The 16,948-nt window shown below is 36.0% G+C and overlaps 1 protein-coding gene across 3 annotated transcripts in view; it reads right to left on the bottom strand.

Moving 5' to 3' along the window:
• Window positions 1-16,948, bottom strand: part of Sdhaf3 (Succinate dehydrogenase assembly factor 3) — a 38,036-nt gene that overhangs the window by 1,248 nt on the left and 19,840 nt on the right. For 2 of the 3 annotated variants that reach the window (XM_081735816.1, XM_081735814.1), the window contains exons 3-4: window positions 11,127-11,338; window positions 7,597-7,710 (exon numbers count right to left, since the gene is read on the bottom strand). In XM_081735816.1, coding sequence (XP_081591942.1) covers window positions 11,147-11,338 — 192 coding nt within the window. In that variant the 3' untranslated portion in view covers window positions 7,597-7,710; window positions 11,127-11,146. Of the gene's footprint in view, window positions 1-7,596; window positions 7,711-11,090; window positions 11,339-16,948 lie in introns of all 3 variants that reach the window. The other variant, XM_081735815.1, reaches the window with a different exon arrangement.

The following is a 16,948-nucleotide window of genomic DNA, read 5'->3' as shown; positions in this document are numbered from 1 at the left end:
TGATTTCCCTGTAGGGTATGCTATCTGCACTGCAATAAACCATATATGCTCCTCTTCCAAGCCTAGAGCAGCGATCAGATTGCAAGCCCACAACAAACCTTTCTGTGTGGCTACGGAGTCGAAATCGAACTTTGGACCTCTAAGGATAGGCCACAGCAAACCTCTTTGCATGGCTTATGGAGCTGGATAAAACTGGCTTAAACTCAGGACCTCTCTTTTCCAAAATCGAGGCAGCCTGTTAATCAAAAATTCGTCGGCACCTTTGGCTACCATTCGAAAACGACCTCTGTGACCTCAAAACCCGAAGTTTAAATACTACTTGCTGTTCTTGGTTTTCAGGTCACGAGCTATTTTCTGTAACTAAATTTTACTTAAAAAGTTAATTTTTAGCTTGTATTCCGTATCTTAATGCAGCCACGGAAACTTTTCCAACGGTTTCTTGTCGACTTGTAGGAAAACAGGTTTATTTTGTTTAATAATAAAAGTATATTTTCATTTTTCCAGTGTATATTGTCCTGATTCTACGTGATCATTACACATCATTATCTTGTTAAATTTCCAATGTTGCAAAACTAAGAATGTCTTTTCCTTCAGTGCCAGAATCTATTGTTTAGTTTTCGCGAACTAAAAAATAGTACTTGAATTTGAGTCCACAAGCTACAGACATACACATACACAAACGGCAGAAATGCCCCCAAAACATGGCAACACAGAAAACTGTCAGCTTCCTCGACTGCACTGCGACTGATCATAATCCCCATACTGTGTTTGATGACACTCTATGTCACCTACTGTACACAAGAAAAGCATACAGATTACCATTAGATTTGGCTACCAGTTTCAATCTGATCATTATCATTTTCACATTATCGTTATTAAGATTTCCGCCTTTGAGAAGATGAAACAATTAAATGTGTTAGATTCTTGTTAAATAGCTAATATACTCTAGTTCAAAGGCATTTTTTAAATATATGTACATAAACAAAACGAAAGAAAGCAATGTGAAACCTACTAGCACCATTTATAGCCAATAATATGTAACGAAACTTAGATATTAAAAACTCGGAAATAAAAACTATCCTGTTATTAGAGATATGTGGATGTTACACCTTTTCTGTGCAGATATGAAAGTGAATTGAGTATATGTATTGCACTACCGATTCAATTGCATATATCAACAAGAATAATAATTTTCTTAATTTTAACATTAAAGCATATAAAAGAAACGTAGAAAAGTCTGCTTTGCAGCAGTTACTATTTTACCTGCAAGATTCCCTACTACTGTATAGCACAAACTCACTTTAGGCTCCTAGTAGTACAGCCACTATTCTTCTTCTAGTAGTACACATTTCAAAATTTAATACTTGGAAATATTTAATTTTTAAGATCTCAAACTTTGTTCTAATAAGAATTATTAATGAGATAAATTTGAATGTTTGTCTAAAGCTGAGCTCAAAATATTAGTATAATATGAAAACTGAAAAGACAGTTACAATAGGTAAAAGTTTTCTTGTAAGAAGTTAAAGAATCTTTTGAAAAAATGGTTTTGATAAATATTTCTCCTTCGATTTTATCAGTCTAAGAATCTTTTACAAGATTATGATATGTAAACGGTTTTCCAGGGAACATAGATCCTCAGTGTTACCATCGATTGCCTTGCCTTGTGGGCCGTTGCACCATTTTGTCGAGACCACACATATTTTAGATTAACATTTTTCTGTCGTAGCTGTGAGAGCAGACATCTGTCAACATGTGTGTGTCTATCTTTCCACTGTCAAAGAAAGTGCGTTCATCCTCTAAAAGGTATGGCCCAACAACACCTACAGACCCCACGCCACACCACACAACCAGTTTTCACTGAGGAAGGCTTTACATGTAACTGACGTGGATTTTCACGTGCCCAATATCTGATGTTTTGTTTGTTCACATACCCTTTCAGAAAGAAGTTCGCTTCATCTGTCATGAGAAGTGAATCAAGAATGTTCTGGTTAATTCCAATATGGCCTGGCAACACTGCACTCGCACTGTTTTATATGCCTCCGATAATTCCTGCATCACTCTCATTTTGTATGGATGAAACTTGAGATTATTTCGCAACATTCGTTTAACACTGCTCCGAGAAAGATTCAATGTGAGGGAATATCGCCGCCCTGAACGTCAGGGACTTGCAGTAGCTGCCTCCGTGCGCGTGTGATGTTTTCGATTGTATAAACTGCTTTCTTATGCGGGTATGTTTGCCACTTACATTACCACTTGTGCGTCACTGTATAATTCACATATGTATTGTTTTTCCTGATAGCACTTTTCATCTTCCTTGCTGGTCACCAATGCACGTCTAAATGCTCGTTGCACGAACACGATTGACTCACGCTTTATAAATTCTTCTACACAAAACACGCGCTGCTGTACCGGTCAATCCTCCATTGTGCACTGAATCCAAAGCCACCTGCTACCAGCTGATACTCTCATCCACCCCTTCCGTTTCTCGCCAGTGTTGTCAAATAAAAATCAGGAAACCGAAACTGTCATCCTGTATATATTTCTTTGTGTATCTGTTTAATACACCTTAATGTGTAATTTTTACTGGCGCATTTTAACCTTTCTGCCTTCGTTCTTATGATGCATGCATTCAAGATATATTTACTATAGTAAGTTACGGTTTTCATATTTTATGTAACACATAATTATGTATAATAAGAATTAAATTAATTCCACGTACCTTTACGAATTTTTATTTTTAGAATCTTCATACAATTATTATGTATTCTGCCTTTTTTCTTATTTCTTTTCTTCTTAATTTTCAGTTTGGGCCTGGAAATGTTTTTTTTTTATTCATGTTTCCCGATTTCCATCCTTCCTCTTTTAACTCCCAATATTTTCTTTTATTTTTCAAATCATCGATCACTTGTATCACTTGTGTTCTTCTTCCTATTCCTTGCTTTCCTTCCATCTTTCATTCTATGGCGGTATGAAAAAGACAATTTCTTTGCAAGATATGTCCAATCCAATTGGCTTTTCTACGAAGGATGGTGGCGGATAGAAGATCTCTCCTATCCGTTTCCAAAGATTTCATTTCATTTCATTTTTCAATCTATGTTTTAGAAACAGATTGGAGAGATTGGGAGAATTTATTCTGATCATCAGAAAGAATGCTTGTAGATACAATCGAAAAGAAGGAACTAAACTTGTATATTTTATTCTGTGGTACATTAGGTGTAAAATTTGTGTTTCGTTAGTCTAATCTTTGAAAATTAACTAGATATTCTTGGTCCAAATACAGTATTTTATATGTAGAAGAAATAACCAGAAATATAGTACTTTTAAAAGTTACTAACAATACATTTTTCATTAAGAAGTAAAACTACTAGTCAGTATATAACAAAAAGTAAATAAACCCCACGTACTTTTGCGTATTTTTATTTTGAGAATTCCAATAGTTTCAATACCTCATACTGGTAATAAAAATAAATGAAGATATTAACGAAGTAACATATGAATATCCATTTAACACTCCAAAAAGGTGACGTTCACTCTGAAGAAGATATCAGTTTCGTATGAGGTATTGTATGAAGCTTCTTTGGCTATGGCAAAGAAGCATTCAACAAGAAAAGGTCACTCCTAACTAGCAGCCTTAATATTGGACTAAAGAAGAAATCGGTCAAGAGCTATATTTGGAGCATTAGACTTTATGGTTCAGAGACTTGGACATTACGGAAGTTAGAGAGGAAATATTTAGGGAGCTTCGAAATGTGGTGTTGGAGGAAGATGGAGACGATAAAATGGACAGAAAGAAAAATGAAATGAAATCTTTGAATTTTACGTCCCACGGTTATGCCGGTTAGGAGACGGTGATGATGAGAGATGAGTGAAATGGTGGAATGAAGAAAGTGGGAGGAAACGGGAGAACCCCGAGAAAACCCACGAGCACGGTGTTTGTCCACCACAAAGTTCACTTGGCGGGGGCTGGGATCGAACCCGGGACCCCAAGCACCAGAGGTGAACGCTCTACCACTGAACCACCGCGACCCCCAACATAGATTGAAGTCCCATCTTGCAGTGTAAGTCCACTTTCTACTCGCATTATAAGCTCTACATCTCATATTGCACAGCTGCTTCCATTTCTACTTCTTATTCAAGATATGGCAAGTTCTCCTATTCCTAATTACTGAATAGCAAGTTCTTTTGCTCCTACTTCTTGTATGGCATTTTCTTTCACCCCAAATTTCTGTATATGAGGCTCTTCCCTTAGTACTTCTTGAATGCCAAATTTTTCCATCGCAAATTCTTGTGTGGCAAGTCCACTCTCTTTTTTATACCTGCAAACAGTTTCTTCTACTCCTATCTCTTATATAATAACTTCTCCCCCAAATTCTTCTATAACAGTTTTATGCATCCCTACTCTTTCATAGCAAGTTCTTCCAACCCAAATAGACTACTCTCGAACCTCCTAACTGTTGACGAATTAATTCGAATCCATGCTGTATTGGACACATAATGTGGATATTATGTAATTAATTAAAGCTTAATATTATACAGATATTTTCACTCTGAAATAGCAAGCAAATGCCTATAAGAAATTATATATAACCAGAAAAATACTGAAAACATGGCTATGAAGCATCAAAATGGCAATGCTGCCGAACTGAATTATTCAATTCCTGTTTTATTCTTTTTTATTTCTTTAAATTTCTTTTCTACTGTTTTACATAATATCCATATATAAATCCCTTTCTTCATTATTAGTCCTTTTCTCTCTCCAGTAAATAGTGTTACCGACCAATCCATCCCATTAGTTTTATTTTCCTCTACTAAACTATCTTTACTTTCAAATACGCAATATCATGTGACTGCATTCCAATATGATGCTCATCTGTTTGCTTTACAGCCACTTCATTTTCCTTTTTTTCCTTTCTTTCTTTCTTTCTTTCTTTTGTTTTCTACCTGATGAAGCTAAGAACAAGTGCTTCCTTTCCGTGAGCCATTCGAGACCAGAATGGCGTCTCTTTTCGCCAGTTAATGTAGTTCGCTTTTATTAAAATTATAAGTATCCTTTATTTTAATATGCCTATGCACGGATTTTTTTGCTCTACTTAATAATATGATACTTAAGCACTCAATAATTTCCCAACCCATGTAAGAAGCGTCAGTACCTCAGTGGTAAACCTTGGAGTGAATTGTTCAGATTAGAAACTACTCACTTCGTCATTCATTTCCTTCCTAAAACTAAGTTTATAATACCACAATGTACATATAAATCTAATTTTTAATATTGTTGCTGCCAAGCAAGTTGATACTCAACACAAGATATTGTAAGAATATTTATTCTTTTTTTAGTGTGCGTGTTCGACGTTCGCACATTCCGCAGTCGTCACGAAGGCTGCAATTCTCCGACACTACATATGCGTATACTGGAAGACTTTTCCACTTTCCTTGTGTGCAGATTTTGAAAAAAGAGTTTTACGTTCCACGCTTACACTTTAAAAACATATCATGGTAAACAAACGTACTAAATTAATGACTCAACGAACTGAAACAAATTAATGTAAAGAACGAAAAACTGCCACATTTGGTTTTAAATTTTATCTCACACTGAATTTTAATAACCATATAATGTAAATTATGTTTGAATTTTCTTTCATAATTACCCATTCTCAATAGTATTGTAAAATAAATCCCTCCCAAATGAACTTCATTAATTTTAACACGCAGACAAGTCAAAGACATATAATCTGTGACAAAGAACATATTAGTCAAATTGTTCATTTCCTGTACTTTTTATATTTTCCCGTCCTTTATTTCTGAGAATAAAATCAGGTATCAAATGTGACTTAACGAGAATGCGAATTTTCCGCTCATCTCACACGAGCTTACTAAACAGAATCTGTCTGACTTAACAAAACGTTTAGGTCTTTGAAGAACGTATTTTCTGACCTTAATATCCCATGGATATTGCCATAACTCAATATACAAGCTTCGCATTAATCAGTAGATTTCATATGAATCTATTCTACAAGATTGAGATTTTTCGTGCTCTCCCAACCTTCAAGATCCAATCACACATCGACACTAAAGAGACTGAGTACCGAAGCTCGAACTAAATGCTTCTCATTTTAAATACTAAGAGGGAACATTTCACAGTTTCCTTGTTATAATGACAGAGGACACAGCTCGCTTGTACTCGTGTCTCGGATGGTTTAGTAACACCTTTATGTGGATTCTATGTTGAACAATTCACAAATGTTTGAACGCAGAGTTGCTAATGGACAGCTAACTTTTCCCATTTAGGTGGCCCCTAATTCGACACCAGATCTGCACCACGCCAGTTAGATTAGGAATTTAACTGCTGGGCAGAGTCAATCACCACTGAGATGTTCAGTTACTAGATGTCGTTCGGACACGACTCACGTAAGATCTTGTAACAAGAAAGAAGTTGAAAACATCTCTTTATCACAAAAAGAATAAGTACGGGAAGAAGCTGAAAACCTCTTCCTCTTCATAATAAGAAAGATAAGTGACAAATGTATCTTGTGTGCATATTATGAACTTCCACAGTTGACCAACAACACCCACAGTACACATGGGACAGGACGCAGGCACCTGAATCAGAGAAACAGACACGCTTTCTCGAGTGACGAGTTTTAGAATGTTTAATTTAGAAGTGTTGGAAGTGAAATAAGAACATTAAATTATCATCATCCCTCTACGGACATCAATAGCAGAAAATCAAGTACGTGCTATAAATAATAGTAGCAGTACGTGTGGTAATAGCTGATTCTTACATTTAATTTCTGAAAGCATGTGACGCATACGAATACTGGTGACTGTCAAGTTTTCGAATCCTAATCTAATAGAAATTCATTCGAAATAAATTTATTTACTTTTCTGAACGATCTAGGATAAATCCATCACACACTTTGATTCATATATGGTAATTTCAATTGTTTTGAAAATCCAAATTGTGTTGCTGAATCATTTACTTAAGAACAATGATCCGTAGCCCCAATTTAGTCTTCAAGATCTTAGATTAAACATTCAATTTACACAGCTTTTGAAAGCTCATGAGGACAATTGAGTTAGCGGCCGCTTATTCGAAGTAAGAAACATAGGTTTTAGTATTGTAGCAAGGCTACAACACAAAACATTTTACATTATAATATCTATATATATAAAAGAGAACGTACAAATCCTTTGTTAGCTCATCACGCTAATACGGCTGAACCAATTTCTTTCATTTTTGGGGGGTTATTAAGATTTGGACCCTAGATGGTTTTTATCATATCACTTTAATTTTCAATTACCAGTGTCTTGAGATAATTGACCATTCAAGTGTCCATAACGTACAAATCCTTTGTTAGCTCATCATAGCTAAATCTAACCGTATTTATATGCAACCCACATGACCGTGTCACTCGGCGGGTTAACATAAATGACAGGCGATATAATGTTAACATTTACTCCAATCTTCTATGGTTTTTATCATATCACTTGAAAGCGAAAAAGTAAAAATTATCTAAGTAACAAAGTTTATTGCGTTCCGGGGTGACCCCAGCGAAGCGGGGTGAACGCTGCTAGTTATAATATATATATTAAATATACCTTCGATTTAGAACTTCTCCTTCCATGGTCTTCTATACTCAAAAACTGAGCACTATTCAAACTTTGAGCGATGTCTTGAATGTTCTCTTCTTGCATCGTCATTCACTTGATGACCTACAAAATTATACATAAAGTAATAATTTCTTATACAGCATATTATTATTGTTCTTTAAGTATTGACAGTGTTTCTAAATTGGTAATGAGAAAGATTAAAGTAACAATATTATTCTCAATAATGAATGTGTACAAGAAACAATTTCGTGCATTTATTCGTGTTATATATACACTATTCCTTCCATTCTTCAAACATGTTTTACTTCTTTGGCAGTAGGTTGGCTATATTTCTACTATAATCAGGACAACATAAATCGAGAATATTTAGGACTTAAATAGTGCATATAGAATGTGGTCGACTGTGAAAAACAGCGTTAGAAAACTTTTGAAAAACTAGTTGTCTTAATTTACAGTCTTCTTCTTAGCTTTAGTATTTACTATCTAGAAGGCATAATATACCATATTCGCCCGAATATGAGTCACATTTTATCCGAATTTCAATCGTGAAAAATTAAAATAAAAATAGAATGAGTCTTAAATTTTGCGACCTTTCAATTAAAAGTGTGCTGATTTCAATTGCATTGGAATCACAATAATAGAACAACAGCGTTGTAGAAATTGACCGCATTGTAGCTGTTATAATGTTATTCAATCAATGCCGTTGTTGAAACTAATTTTCGGCAGTTGACAGAAGCTATCTTTAAAGTAGATACAACACATAATTGTAACTTAATTTTTCAATAACGATAGCTTACTGTAACTGTATTTATGATAAAATTATACGTAGGTAGCTATTATATTTCCGTGAATCTGCCGGTAAACGATTAATGGTATTTTCTTTTCTTTGCTCGGTTTATATTTGCGACATGACAGTATACATTGATATAAAAAATACATTGATTGTAATGCGACTTTCTCGAGGTGTTAGTTATTTATAAGAAATAATATATTCAATTAATAGTAACATTTTCTAATATATGATAAGTATGTTCCTACTGGAATATACTAGTCAATTAAAAGCGAAAATCATACAGGGTGGACCAAAAGTCAGGTGAGTCCTGTAACAGGAAAGTGTTAGGTTAGAAAGTCCACATTGGTCATAGATGATGAGTGGGGAGTGAGAAAACCTAAAAAAACAAACGTGACAACCACGACCGTCATCTTGAATATCACTTGAATTTTTAAAATTGGAAAGTAAGCATGTGGCACATGTTTTAAGACTGCATTTTAATCGAGAATGCAATGCTTCGTCCATTTTGTCATATCACTAACCGTTGATGAATTATGGCCTGTTCTATCACTGCAGATTCCAGGGACTGAACAATGGTGCTGACAACCCAGGAAAGTATTGAGATCATTCTGATGTGTGGAAATCGCAGCTCGTGTGTGGTGGCTGCGGAGTTTAATGCACTACATCCCGAAAGGGAGCACATATCCCACAACGGTGTGGCTAAACTCATCAGCAGATTCCGGGAGACGGGTTCTGTGGAAGACGGACATCGTAGTGGTCATCCGAAAACGTCTACAGAAGAGGAAACCACAGTTGCTGTCCTCGCATCCTTCAGTGAAAGCCCCCAACGCAGCACACGGCATTTATCGCAGGAATGTGGAGTTAGTCGAACGTCCATTCGGAGGATGCTTTTTACTAACAAGTGGCACCCACACAAAATCCTGAAATATCTGGATCAACAGTTCTCTGAGGATCAGGCGTCGGGCACCGATGGAGTGGCCACCACGCTCTCCGGATATCACGCCTCTCGACTTCTTGTGTGGCCGTCCATGGTATACGCTGTCAAGATCCGGAAATTACATCTCGTGCAGAGGATTGAGGATGCATGTGCTTCTGTGCTTCCAGAGATATTGCTGGTTGTGCATTAGGAGTGGAAGAGGCGCAGGGTGTTCATTCCGAGCATGTGTTGTGATGGTATAAAAGAGAGAAAACAGGCCATAATTCATCTACACTTAGTGATATGACAAAATGGACAGCAGCATTGCATTCCCGATCAAAAAACAGTCTTAAAAACATGTTTCACATGCTTAAATTCCAATTTTAAAAATTCAAGTGATATTCAAAATGACGAACTTCAAGATGGAGGTCGTGGTGTCACGTGTGTTTTCTAGGTTCTTCCACTCCCACTCATCATCTATGGCCAAGTGGACCTTTAGCCCAACAGAGTTTTCTGTTACAAGACTATCACCTGGCTTTTGGCCCACACTGTACTATTTTTATCATCAATAAACTCAAGATTTATTCATTTTACTCTTCTCTATCCTGTAGTTAAGTTCAAGAAAACACGGTAAACATCGAATTTTTCGCTGACAGCTGTCAGTACTGTCAAAAAACATGGATAAGAAAAGGTTTTCGTGTGAGAAGAATGTACGAGAATTAGTTATATAGAAATAGAACATTTTGAAAACATGTGCACTGGTTAACAAAAACCTGATGATACACAGAAAATAAAAATGAATGCTTTAATTTTTGTGTGAATTTATTAATATGAATAATATTGTTACTCAGTCAATTAACCGGATAATTAGCCTTTAAAAAAAATGTAAAAGAATGCTACATCATTCTGATTATATTCTCTGGAAAATTACTTAGATATCAATACGAGCATAGAGAAGATGGCGAAGGACTTAGATGTGGCAATATAGTCTTAGTAGGAAACTCATTTTAAATCTCTTGCTAACAAAATAATTTTTAAGTTTTTTTTTAAGAAGTAAAATGATATACATACAAAGGAAAATGTCATATACTGGAATTTTATTATGACATTTTTTTATGATAGGAAGGAATTAACTGACCACATGTTTATTTCCAAAATAGTAAAAAAAAAAAATCACTGAAACGGAATGCTCAGGAACTGTTACAATTACTATATTTTAAAATTAAGAAACACAGTCTTAAATACGATTACCTTTCCATTGTATTAAATCGAACTCTCTTTTACATCAAAATTCCCTTACAATATGAATTATCATAGATGTTAGAGATTAGTCTAATAGTATATATATATATAATCTTCTAATGAAAAACGGTTGTAATGTTCACTTTGCAATGAAGATTGAACATTACAAAACTATGTTAAAAATAAGTATTAGTATGTGACACTATTTTTGTAAAATTTTTTGATATCTTGATTTGCAATCAAGAGTTAAAACTATGAAACTGTGCAATTTCAAATGTAATAAAAAATAAATATGAAATGGTATAAGTAAAGCTATGGATACACTTTATGTACTATGCACTTAAAACAAGACCTTTTGTTAATTCTATATTATGTGATGAATGTACTCTATGATATCGTTTCACTTATCTGTATAGTGTGTTCTTTCTTTGTACTTTTAGTATGTAGATGAGTTAAATTTAATTATAATCCTATTGCAAAAGAAAATAGAAGCACTAATAGGTAATAATGATAAACAAATGTAATAATTACAATAAAATAAGAATCCGCCATGAATCAGTCACATACTTTCATAGGTTTTCGATTTGTCATTTCTTCTCAGATTCTTCATTTTTATCCTTCTCTTCTGCTCCTGTAGCTGCACGCATCAGTTCATACAATTGATACAGTTGATCTTCACGAAACTTATCTAAGTCATCCTCTGCAATTGTAGACCCTATGTTTTGGGCAAATTTTGGTCCCCTTAAACCAAGTTGCTTAGCTAACGTTAAGGCATATTCCTGCAACACATTAACACAATCTAAAGTAAAGGGAGTAGTAGAAAGTATCGTTCAATCTATAATTTAACACTGAACACGACAAATCATGTGCAAAAAACGGAAATAGCTACAACATAATCCAATATGCTCATGCGAATTGTAAGATTTAGGTCACATAATTCAGGTATCTTATTTACTTCTTACCATTCGTCTTACAATGAATCAGTTTGTAGAGCCAAAACAAATTAGAAACTGGCATTGTAACGCCCCATTTAGTGAACTACATTTAATTATATGAATTATTTACTACTATTTGCATGAAGTCTGATATATATTATTTTGTTCATTTCTATTTATTTTGTAACTTTCCTTTTCATCGACGAGATTATATGAGACAAACTTAACGTTCAACATGGAATCCAAACTGCTTCAAATCCAGGTCTTCCTTAACACCGAGGAATATATTATAATTAGGACTGTTTCCATCTCTGTAAGTTTGAACTGTTTACCATACCATCCAACTAAAATTTATTTACGAAAGAAAAACTTAGTCGTCGAGATTTTTATATAAAGATCAAAACCCCAGTGAGAAAGAACTTCAAACTGACAATTAAACTATTATATTTTAAAACAGAAAGCAAGAAATATGTGATACTTTAAAAATATTTTATTAAAGTGATGAACATAAATTTGGTTAACATGAAATTAAATTTACAATTAATCAAATACAAATTAATTATTATACTTCACTACAAGAGCAAATAACTATGGTTGCTTATTTTCTATTTTGGACATATACTACACTAACGGAGGCCCGGGTTCGATTCCCAGCGGGAGCTCATGTGGTTCGGATTCCACGTTAATCAGTAGGTCCACGTCTCATACAGCCTCGCTGCTGAACGGGACGTTAAACTCAATATCAACTCAACTACGCTAACGGATAATTGGTTCCGGCTTCGATTTCTGGTGGAGACACTCGGTTAGAAAGATGTAAAAGTCTTTTTAGGTCAACCATTCTGAGTGACATTTTTCTGGGTTTTCCCTCATTCCACCAGGCAAATGCCGGGATGGTACTAATATAAAGGTCCCAGGCCGCTTCCTTTCCCACTTCACCGGGTAGTTGAGATCTAGCTGTGATCGCCGAGAGAGTCATCCCTTAAACGTGATGGACTTCAGAGGCCACAGATGCCAAATATCCAGAAATATAATTCTTAATTCCTAATGAATGATTATTTCTTCATGCAACTCAGCGTTCATTTTTGTTCAATATGCAAAAAACAGGCAAGATACGAACATAGAATTATTTGATAGGAAAGGGAAAAACATATAACACATGACATACTTGTTTATAGTAGATAGTCAAAGAATTTCAAGGCAGAAGCGAGCTCTCTTAGCCATGTTGGATGCTATCTTGCGTGCAAGAATACACTTGGTGGACATAATTTATCTTGTAATGATTTGCTTCAGATCAGCTACAGTATTTAGATTCTGTCGAGTTTTGAAATATTTCCGGAAGAAAAATGAAATATTAATAAATCAGGAGATCTGGGGCACTAAACCTCAAAATCACTCATCGAACATTCCAACAAAAGGAAGTACTGTGCCAATGACAACATTGCTTCGTCTTGTTTCAGGTAACAATAACGTTCTTCTACTTCAGGATTGAATGATTATACCTGATACAACTCGCTTTTATTTTATGGGCTCTACTATTCTTCGCCAAGAAAGCGTAAACCACACATGTACATCGTCCGACAATTAAGTAATGAGACTGATCTTATTGTGACCAAACAAACAAAGATGAAGTAATAATAACTGTTTATTATTCAAAGTATATCTCTCCTGCGTGAATACAGCGAGTGGCACGATCACGCAAGAAGCAGAACGACTTCTCAACTCAGTTTGTGGTATGTTCAGTGATGCCGCTGTCACAGCTCCTTGGATGTCTTCATTGTCAAAGAGTCGTCCTTTTAATGGTAACTTCAGTCTACGGAACAGTAAATAGTCGAAGGCGGACATATCTGGAGAATAGGAAGCGGGGAGGGGGTGCTGCAGCACACATACTTGTTTTTTGGCTATATATTCCTCAATAAGTACTGCCCGGTGAGCAGGTGTATTGTCATAGATAAGGGCTGAGGGGCTGAGTACTCAGGTCGAACACGACGAATTAGTTTTATTCCTACGGACCGTTGCCAGTTTAACACAGAGTTTGATATTCGCTCTTTGCTCATGCTCCTAATGTGTCGAGGGTTTCTCAAGTGACAACTGGTAATGGCATCGTATTTTAAGTCATGCTTCGCGTCCGACAATGGGGTGTTGCCATATTGTAGAGGAGGGATTACTCTTTCGAACGCACATATTGGTTTACGGATTGCGTTCACTGCTTCGTCACAATAAAATCAGTCACATTACTTAATTATCGGACGGTGTACTTTCAATGATTAAGCAATTATGTTTCGTTTAACACATTAGGGTATTCTGTTGACCAATATATGTTGGTTTGGCTGTTGAGGCATTCACTAAGGTGAAAATAGGCTTCGTCACTATATATAAATTATTAAACAGATCAAGTCCGAGACTCACCAGTAGATAATCAACTAGAGTAAGAAATTTGAAAGTGTCCGGATCTTTTGAGTACCTGTACACAACGGATATGAAATGCATAAATATGTAATTTCATTTATCGCCTTCTACGTACACCTATACAACGTATGTTGTTTTGCTACCAATTTACAATACCATATTCTTGAATGAACAATGTTCTAATGTTGCTCGTACATCCTCTAGTTTTAAATCTATTAACAAATGGGAAAGTTTGACCTTCATTGAAAATGCCATACTTTAACGTCAATAAGGAATACAGCGTTCTTCTAGCAGGCCTACTGTGAAACTAAACTAACCACACATATATGCCACTAATAATGTATTGTAATGAAATTTACAGGAATGTAAAACATTTTTATCCCTGTACAGACCTCTCCACAGAAATTGATACAAGACTCGAAATTACCAAAACACATTGTTTTGCAGGTGCATAGAAAATCCAATTTATGTTTTCGAGTGATTAATTACTCTCGTTTTCAATTCCTCTCGCTCATCTTGCAGTCTTAAGTTAATGAGTTCAACACCGAATCAGAGGTGTACCTAGGCCTTACATTCTATGCAGAAAAAAAAAGACCATGATTAATGCTGAGGGTTAGCATTTTTAATGGGCGGAATGACCGAGAGAACGTTATTTTGCAAGTTTAGGGCTCTGCGCTCGCATTACAAACTTTGTCCCCCCGCCCCCCCCCCAAAAAAAAAGTGCTGTCATTGATGATTTACATGCATTTCACTAGGAGCATCCTCGCTGTTTGATGTGATGTGCAATCTTTGAAGAAGAGAAATAATGTAAATAAAGACGCTGTTGAAGGTAAAAATGAAATCTTAAGTTTTACGCCCCACGCTTATACCGGTTAGGCTAAAGGAGACGGTGATAATGAGAAATGAATGAAATGGTGGAATGAAGAAAGTGGGAGGAAACGGGAGAACCCCGAGAAAACCCACGAGCACGATGTTTGTCCATCACAAAGTCCACACGGCGCGAGCTGGGGTCGAATCAGGGACCGCAAGCACCGGAGGTGAACGCTCTACCACTGAGCCACCGCGCCCTCCACTGTTGAAGGTATGTGAACATTTTGTGACAGAAACTATATTTTGACTCCAAAAGGGCATTTAAGAACAAACGACGGAAAGAGACATTTTGGATGCTAAACCTTGCTCACCTTTTCTTTTTGTTAACCAAAAATCGTCCGTTTTCAGCAGCGAAGCTATATGAGACGGGATCTACCAGTTGAACATCGTATCTTAACCACATACACTCCCACCATGGATCGAGCCGAGTCTCCTGTGTTGGAGGCGAATACACTAACCATTTCGCCACGGAGGGACTAAATATTGTTCGTTAATGATCCAAAACAGAATTATTAGTGAACAGCCTGTTTACCACCCCTGGAACAAATTAGGTATTTTGGACAAACTCCACCCACACCCTAGATATATGCAAATCCAGTACCTTTGCCTTTATTTGCTGCCAGGAGAAGAATGTGCACTCACATACGCCTTTCTTTCATCCTTTTCAATTACATTCATGCTTTTGATTTTCCATCCGTGTCTTTGATTAGACACATACAGGTATGCTTAGTAACTTACGTTTCTTGTTGAGCTTATACTCCAGGCAATATTGTCTTCTTGAGAACAAACCTTCTTTGTTCGGAAACAGCTTCACAAATGTGACCAAATCATTTTACATTTAGTCAACATGTAAGTTTGACGGATACAATGTAACACTAGATTCAAAAATCGTTCCGCTAATTTCTCTCTGAATGAAAGGAGTACATATTACGTCACAGCAGCAATGAGTTAATGAAGACTGCAAGAGAAGCAAGAACTGAAAACCAGATTAACTAATCTCTCGAGGACGTAAGTGGGTTACCTATGCACCTACAAAACAATGTAGGATGAAGAATTTAGAAAATCCACAACTTTCGTATCTGGGTTTCAAACCAAGAATCTCTCGGTTATGAAGCCATGACGTTAACTGTGTGAACAATGTTTTGGCAATTTCAATGGCAAAGTCTTGTATGAATTTTTGTGAATCGGTCTGTGCAACAAACAAATGTACTCTTAATTAGTGTTGTGATATCAAATTACTTTCCGTTATTTTATTTTTTGCTCTCCCATTTAGTTTTCGAACTTCAATACTAAGGGGGAAAATCAAATAAAATTATCAGCAATTTTGCCATCTCTCTCCACATTGTGCGCACTGCCTTCTGCCCTCGTGTGTTATAAGGGTAGAGTTTAATCTTAATTGCTCCATTTTTCTTTTCTTTTACTGCAGAAAGTACCCTGGTCGCTCGGCTGGCAATGTGCACCAAGAAAGAACAGAGGACAGTGATCATGTGTCAAATACTGTCTTCAACAGTAAATTTCGCACTTAGGTGCGAATTACTGGCTTCAGATTATTTGCAAGCAAATCACTGCATCTCGTACTGTTCAATTTTCGCCCCTTTTCCAGGTACTCTTCTAACATAAGCCTTTTTCAGGCCCAAGACATGTTCAGGGTCACTTTTCTCGTGGAAATTTGATTATTACTATATATACATATATTTCATTAGTTATTGTGGGTATTTCCAATCCATACTTCTCTCTAGATTCTGGCTTATAATGACACACAAATAGTTCAATTCCTGTGACAATTCAATTCAAAAACTCGTTGCCTCGATTATTGTAGCGGTAAAGTGGTGAAGTTAACGCCGTACTGACTCCTTTTTCGTGTGACATGCTTGTTCGGCCACTTTTAAACTTTTCTATTCACTCGTACGAACTTCTACGCGGTAGAGCCCTGTCACTGTATTTTGTTGAATATCTCCAATGAATTTGTCTCTGACATACTTTAAGACTAAACAAATCGGGTCCCTGTCTTATGTTCTTGTTTGCTACATAATGCTAACCTAGGGGTCATATTCTTTCTGTAGTAAAGAAAGAGAAATCGAGCAATTAAGGTTAAGTTCTACCTTTATAACATACGAGAGCGGAAGGCAGTGCGCACAATCTAGAGAGAGAGATATGGCAAAAGTGCTGATAATTTTT

The sequence above is a fragment of the Thermobia domestica genome, chromosome 13 (assembly GCF_964235325.1).
Source record: "Thermobia domestica chromosome 13, izTheDome1.hap1.1, whole genome shotgun sequence".
Lineage (NCBI taxonomy): Eukaryota > Metazoa > Arthropoda > Insecta > Zygentoma > Lepismatidae > Thermobia > Thermobia domestica.
This window is presented reverse-complemented; position numbering and strand designations above follow the sequence as displayed.